Source organism: Patiria miniata, unplaced genomic scaffold (genome assembly GCF_015706575.1).
Source record: "Patiria miniata isolate m_02_andy unplaced genomic scaffold, ASM1570657v1 HiC_scaffold_1, whole genome shotgun sequence".
Taxonomy (NCBI): Eukaryota; Metazoa; Echinodermata; class Asteroidea; order Valvatida; family Asterinidae; genus Patiria; species Patiria miniata.
The window spans coordinates 14,736,987-14,743,686 of record NW_024037047.1 but is presented as its reverse complement, the minus strand read 5'-3'; the positions used below and the strand labels follow the sequence as shown (position 1 = coordinate 14,743,686).

The 6,700-nt window shown below is 37.1% G+C and overlaps 1 protein-coding gene across 1 annotated transcript; it reads left to right on the top strand.

Annotated features, from left to right (window-relative positions):
- The first annotated feature begins 316 nt into the window (after positions 1-316).
- LOC119730669 (retinoschisin-like) lies at positions 317-5,913 on the top strand. The gene is made up of 5 exons (XM_038203664.1): positions 317-362; positions 2,700-2,972; positions 4,177-4,315; positions 5,044-5,209; positions 5,767-5,913. The coding sequence occupies exons 1-5, from the start codon at positions 317-319 to the stop codon at positions 5,911-5,913; spliced, it is 771 nt and encodes a 256-aa protein (XP_038059592.1).
- The last annotated feature ends 787 nt before the right edge of the window (positions 5,914-6,700 follow it).

Below are 6,700 nucleotides of genomic sequence, written 5' to 3'. Positions count from 1 at the left end.
ATAGCTGTAACTTGAGGTTTCTTCTCGGAATGACATCATAGTTTTGATCAGAATAATATGGAAATTCGCATTAGCATAAAAGTCTCCCAAAGGACTAAAACATTTCCTAAGGTCAAATGGTCAAATGGTCAAATAAGTCAAATGGGACCAAAAAGGTGCGTTATCAATGACAGCAATTTACATTCTATTCCAAGCATGCCCTTTAAGGTTACGTCTGATAAGTAATCTGCATAGCTGATGAGCCGTGTCCGCATGGTTCGTGTACTCAGTGATATACAATGAAACCAACGGAGTCTCGATCATTGCATCTGTGAGAATGGACGGCGCAGTAGCTTGGGCTGTGATGGTATCGGCACTGACAGGTAGGCTTTCGATTTAAACGTTTACCGAAACACGTTATACCGTCACAGAGTCAACGGCTACGTAAAATAACACCTTCAGTATTTCCTTTTTTTGGGGTAATAATTGTGTCATACGAGAACTGTTAAAATGCACCCCAAACAATATCAACCGAAAGAAATAAAAAAGTGAAAAGTTAATGTATTTTGTGTTCATGACAGCAATTTTGGATTCCTAGCAGCATGAGTTTTAGTCTGTACATTATGCTCACATATTTTTCAAACTGATCATTACTTCGATGGTCGAACCCAATAAACAAACAATTAATTACTTAAGAGCCGGGACGGAACCAAAGGGCGATCGGGCATCAGCTCGATCAACCAATTCATAAACAATGATCGGGTTTATATGCCCGATGATCGGGTTTATATGCCCGATGATCGGGTTTATATGCCCGATGATTGGGTTTATATGCCCGATCATCCTTAAGGTACTAGTCAATGCTCTAAAAACTATCAAAACCTTACTGTCCCAGTGTTGGAAGACAGTTCAAAATTAACAATAAACGAATACAGCCATCTGGAATACAATGAACTAAAATGACAAAAGTCAGAATCAAACCAGAATCTATTTAAATTGAAAAATGTGCATCGCTGACGCTTTCTGTTTCAATAAAGTCTTCCTATTTTTCCCTTTTGAAAACGGCAAACCAACCCCTATCGTTTCATTATTTCCTAACACGAATGTACACAAATGAACACATCCATTAACAGCCTGTGTCCTGTCCTGTCTTTCAAAACGGTAATTGCTTTGAAATGGAAACAAAATCATTTTTGTCTGCATTGGCACTCCACTCCATCAATGCCAACATGTAGAATAACAACATTTTCTAGTACATACGGATACTTCATTTTTCAAGTTTAAATTCACGATTAAGTTCAAAGTTTTAAGGAATGCAAACAGAGTGAAGTTGGTAAGGCGAGTGGTGAGCAGACTGAGCGCGCAAAAAAACATGTAAAATAAACCTATGAAACGGGGTATAGGAAGACAGACGTGAACACAAATCAATAGTCATCAGTAAAATCAGCTGGAATTTGAATCACCTTCCACGGCTCTGAGTGTCAACATGGAAGAAAATAAACCCGACACTTTGTGATTAGAGAAAAATAACATTTTTTATGGAGTTTTATTGTTATTTGCCAACGTCGACTTAGAAAGAGTCGACGTGGGTATAGTCCGACGGCGGCGCAACTCGACTTGGTAGGAGCCGTGCGTTCCGACGAAGCACAGTTGTGGTTTTATTCCCACCGATTATGGCAGAAATAACGCTCACGAAGAATAACAGTTATGTACAGTTGTCGAAGACGAAATGGACGAAGATGTTTACTAACGACGATGACGAAAATATATACTGTAGAACACGATGAAAACGGATGAAAACTTGATGAAACTTATGTACTAACTTTACTGAATGCAACAGTAAACAAAGATGGCGATATTTACATGCATGTGCGTTTGTTTGTGCAGCGACATGTGTCTCGACTGTCTCCCCAGTGCAACGCAGGTATGGTCAGCTAAACGCAAAAAGTTGTTTTAATTACGTGTCGCTACATTTGTTTACAAATTCAAACTTACGTTTCCAGCAACATCATTGCTCTTAATCAGATGTTGAAACACGTAACTCAGCGAGTAGCCCCCTCGTCCCTGTTCATGTTTTTGGTTTTCCTAATCCGAAATAGCCATTTTTTTCGGCCTTGTAAATCCTACATTTTCATTGTCCAAGTCTTTGTCCAAGACTTTGCTTTTAAGAGTTAGTTATAAAATAAACGATCTAGATGATAGTAAACAAAAACCACTTGACCAGCAACAAAGGTGAACAATCTTATAAATCAGATTGAATGATTTAATTCAATGATTTATTCTATGCATGAACAAGTTAAAGCAAAAGATGTGATCACTTGTATTTATTAATATAGTAAACGTTTAGTTTTTAAGAATTATACAACAACGAAAATGACACCTTAACCTGTAATTCAAATTTATTTATTTGGTTTTAAATGACCAAGAAAGACATAAATTACATTAGTTAGAAAACCTTAATCGTACTATGCTGGTATTGTTTTGCCGAGAACAGTGCCTTAAATATGCATAATGTAATGGACCAATTACAGTTTGGGAAGCTCGCTCCATTTGTGGGTAAATGGCTACCAGCCTTGCCTTATACCACTGTTGTAATGTAACAATTCATAACGCTTTCGGTTGATGTTGATCACAACAATAAGGATATAACTGAGCAGGTTTTCTTTACTTTTCTAAGCTAGCTATTATTTTTTGTCTGTACATTTATATAAAATACACAGTGATAGTGTCGTGCCACAAAGTCTGTTTCATCGGATCGGAGTACAACCCACAATCTGGAATCCCACCCCGTTGGTTCTTACCGTACAAAGATCCGTGCGAATGCACCGCTATACGTCTCGGTGGGACGCGCATATCTGCTTCGTCGTACCGCAAGTGGGCGCCCTTCTACCTGGACGAGCTTTTCCTGAGCGAGGATTCTTACGAAATCCAAACCTACTTCAGCTGCAGTCGCGCGACAAAAGTTCCCATAGGTAGGCCAAAAACGTATAGCCGTTTTTTTTTATAGCTTTAAGCTTACTGTTACTAAACATGTAATGCTAACTCTTTTTAACAAAAGAAAATTGTCTTTCCAATCAGTGAGAGAGTTGTCTTCAGAAATAATCGCGTGATCTTTAGTATTCATCACATCAAATCTTAACCGATTTAAGAAACGTTTTCCTGAATGTAAACGCCAAAAAAAAAAAAAAAAAAAAAAAAATATATATATATATATATATATAATAATAATACATTGGGGGATGTCATAGAAGTGGGATATACCATTTGCATGAAACCAAATACAGTTTTATTCTTTTTCCCCTTGTAAATGTTGATTAAGGTTATTGGCATTAAGTTGCAGAAAACATGGGTCACGTGATGTCATCATAGATGTGCAAATTTTTAAAATCCTATATCTACAAAACTGTAAGTCCGATCAGAATGAATCTCGGTATGAAGGTAGACTGGGATGTGTAAGTAAACATTGAGGTGAGACGTCATCGTGTGTTTTTATGGTTTTTTTTTTCGATTTTTTTTGAAATTTTAAGTCATGACATCTCACGAACGCAGCAAGCTAAATTGAAAATTATCTTTGTAATTGGGTTGTTTGGTAATAGGTTTATGCACTACATTTTTTTTTAAATGTGTGGCGTCACCATGACGTCATAAAAATGCGAATTTGAAAACACATATAAGGGAAAATCTGATCGTCATGAAACTTGGTGGACAGCTAGATAATGGTATTAGTATGCAAAATCTTTAATCACGTCACCATGACGTTATCGATTGATTTTTAAGGATTTTTTTTTTTAATATTTCATTCCGCTTCCAAAATTCCGCACTTCCTTTTATCAGATTCAGTTCAAACCTGGCAAAATCAGATTTGTTCAAATAAATAATACTCAGATGATTAGTTTAATTTCAAGGCTAAACATTTTGCATTGAATTCAATTTGGTTTATCGACGAAGCGAATTCGTTACGGCAACAGGGAACGTCATATATTGAAACTTCAATACTAAGTTCATAATTAAGCAAACTTTTACATAAATTGCACTTTGAACTTGGTGAGTATAATAAATTGTACTCTAAAAAATAAATTTACATGTACATTTACATAAACTCAAAAGCGTAAAGATATTTAATGCGGAAAAGCCCTTTGCTCTGTTTCAAACAAACATAGACCTCTAGCTTTTTATTTTTTGTTTTGTTACCAGTAGTTGAGTGTTCAAGCCCAGAGCCCCTCGGTCTTGAAGACGGTACCATCACTGATGACCGCATGACAGCGTCAGATCATAACCAAAACTGGCCTGCCAGTAAGGGACGGCTGAACTATAACGGTGGATGGGCAGCAAGAAGGTAATACATGAGGAATATTACACGTGGTACCGTATTATTTTGTATGAACTCTATACGCATGAAGAAATAACATGACATCACAACTTCACTTGCGGAATTGATTCAGAATGCTGTCCAGAATGAGTTTAAAGCTACAGTCCATCATTTGTAATTTGTGCATTTTGTTCGTTTGAAGCAACGAAAGAGTTCAAAATCTAATGAAGGATACTGAGCAACTAACCTGATGAAGTTTCAGCTAAGCTTCAGCTGTACATTCCGAGAAAAACAGCATTCTAAGATCTCAATTTCAAATCAAAAGTTACTGTATCATGTTTTGAATTTTTTTGAATTGCAGCTATACGCGACGTCGCGCACTGATCCGACGAATTATAACAACCGCTTGCGCGTGTGCGTCGTTCCAATACTTGTGCGCGCTGCTCTGAATAACAAAACGAACTACTAATTTAAATTTTCCTACGGTGCTTCTTAAGAATCACCGTTGGAAATGTCTTCTTTCGTTGATTACTTCAAAATGACAGCTTCACAGAAAGAATAATTTCACAGGGAGTTTAGTTCCCTTAGCATCAACCAAGTTTGTTTTTCAACAATAATTACGCCAGTTACTTTTCGGATGGCTGCAAATGATGGACTCTAGCTTTAAATGATCGAGCTCAGCTCTGTCAATTCATCTCAGGATCGGGTTTGTTCGTAGTACCGATATTTTTTTCCCCCTTTTCATCTCTACACAGCCTTATCGATCCATGGATAGAGGTGGATCTCATCGAGGCTTCATTGATAGCTGGCGTCATCACACAAGGCGACGGTGATTGGTATGTGACGCAGTACAAGGTGGCTTACAAGAACCAGCCTTCATCACACTTTGAACACGTTACAGATGGAAGCGGAAACATCACGGTGAATACATTACAATGATCCCATGTTTGTATTTGCTGAATACTTAACTAACATATATAAATTTACCAATCTTTTATACTTTTCCCAAATTTTCTGTTTTCATGGACTTTCTTATTTCAGGACTCCTTTAAACAAAACGATCATCAAAACGAAATTAACTGAAACAAAGCGAAATGTTTTCGGAAAGGACAGGTTGTGATAGGTGTCATGCTTAAATTGAAAGTTTAAAAGTGTATTTTTTTTCTAGCAATGCGACACATTATTTTTTTTGAATGAGTTTGGCTTGCAGACACAAAACAACCTTTTTATATTAAAATAAACCTCATATTGTTAACTTTGCTTAGAGACTAAAATCGAATGTCATTAAGAGCAAGGACTGTTAAAAAAATAACAAAAGAAACATTTAAAATGCCTATTGTGAAAATGTATTTATTCAAATTCTATTGATGCTGTGTACGGGCATTGTTTCCAAATATTTGATGGAACTCTGCATCGTCGCTTGATATTTGAATGAAAATTATGAGATAATCTGTAGGAACTGTTTGTTTTCATTACAGATTTTCATCGGTAATACTGATGGCAACACTCCGGTCACTAACCTGTTTTATGAGAGTGCGGTGGCCACTGTAATGCGTATTGAGCCAACTAAATGGAGTACCGGTGTGGGACTGCGATTGGAATTACTTGGATGTAACCGAGATTAAAGACGTAGTCCGTCGTTTGTAATTTGTGCATTCTGTTTGTTTGAAGCAACAAAAGTGTTCACAATCTAATGAAGGTACTGAACAACTAACCTGATGAAGTTTCAGCTCAGTTTCAGCTGTATATTCCGAAAAAACAGCATTCTAGGATCTCATTTTCAAATCAAAAGTTGCTAAATCATGTTTTGAATTGTTTTGAATTGCAGCTTTACGCAACGTGGCGCACTGATCGGACGAATTATTTTAACCGCGCGCGCTTGTGCGTCGTGCCAATGCTTGCGCGCACTGCGCCGAATAAAAACGAACTACTAATTTAAAATGTTTTACGGTGTGTCTTAAGACGCACCGTTGGAAATGCCTTCTTTCGTCGATTTCTTCCAAATGAGAGCTTGCCAGAAAGAATGATTTCACAGGGAGGTTAGTCCCCTTTTTATTTTTCAACCAGTATGTTTTTCAACAATAATTACGCCAGTTACTTTCTTGGATAGCTGCAAATGATGGACACCGGCTTTAAATTTACAGTCCATCTTTCGCTGATATCCCAAAAGTTACTTACGTTATTATTGTTGAAAAACGTACTCGTTTGAAAGCCAGTAAGAAGATTGAAAACTCCCGTGAAATTGTTCTTTCTGGCAAGTTGTTATTTTGAAGAAATCAACGAAAGAAAGCGTTTCCAAGACGCACCGTTGTAATTTATTTTAGTAGTTCGGGTTTTTTTTTTATTCAGCGATGCGCGTGCAACCGATGAAACGAAATACGCGCGCGGTTGCTTTAACTCGTTGGATCATGA

Excerpts from the sequence above, each read along its gene's own strand:
- LOC119730669 (XM_038203664.1), top strand. The coding sequence starts at position 317 with ATGGACGGCGCAGTAGCTTGGGCTGTGATGGTATCGGCACTGACAG. Across the intron at positions 2,973-4,176 it reads TAGGCCAAAAACGTATAGCC|TTGAGTGTTCAAGCCCAGAG; the intron begins GTTTTTTTTTAT and ends TGTTACCAGTAG. Across the intron at positions 4,316-5,043 it reads GGTGGATGGGCAGCAAGAAG|CCTTATCGATCCATGGATAG; the intron begins GTAATACATGAG and ends ATCTCTACACAG.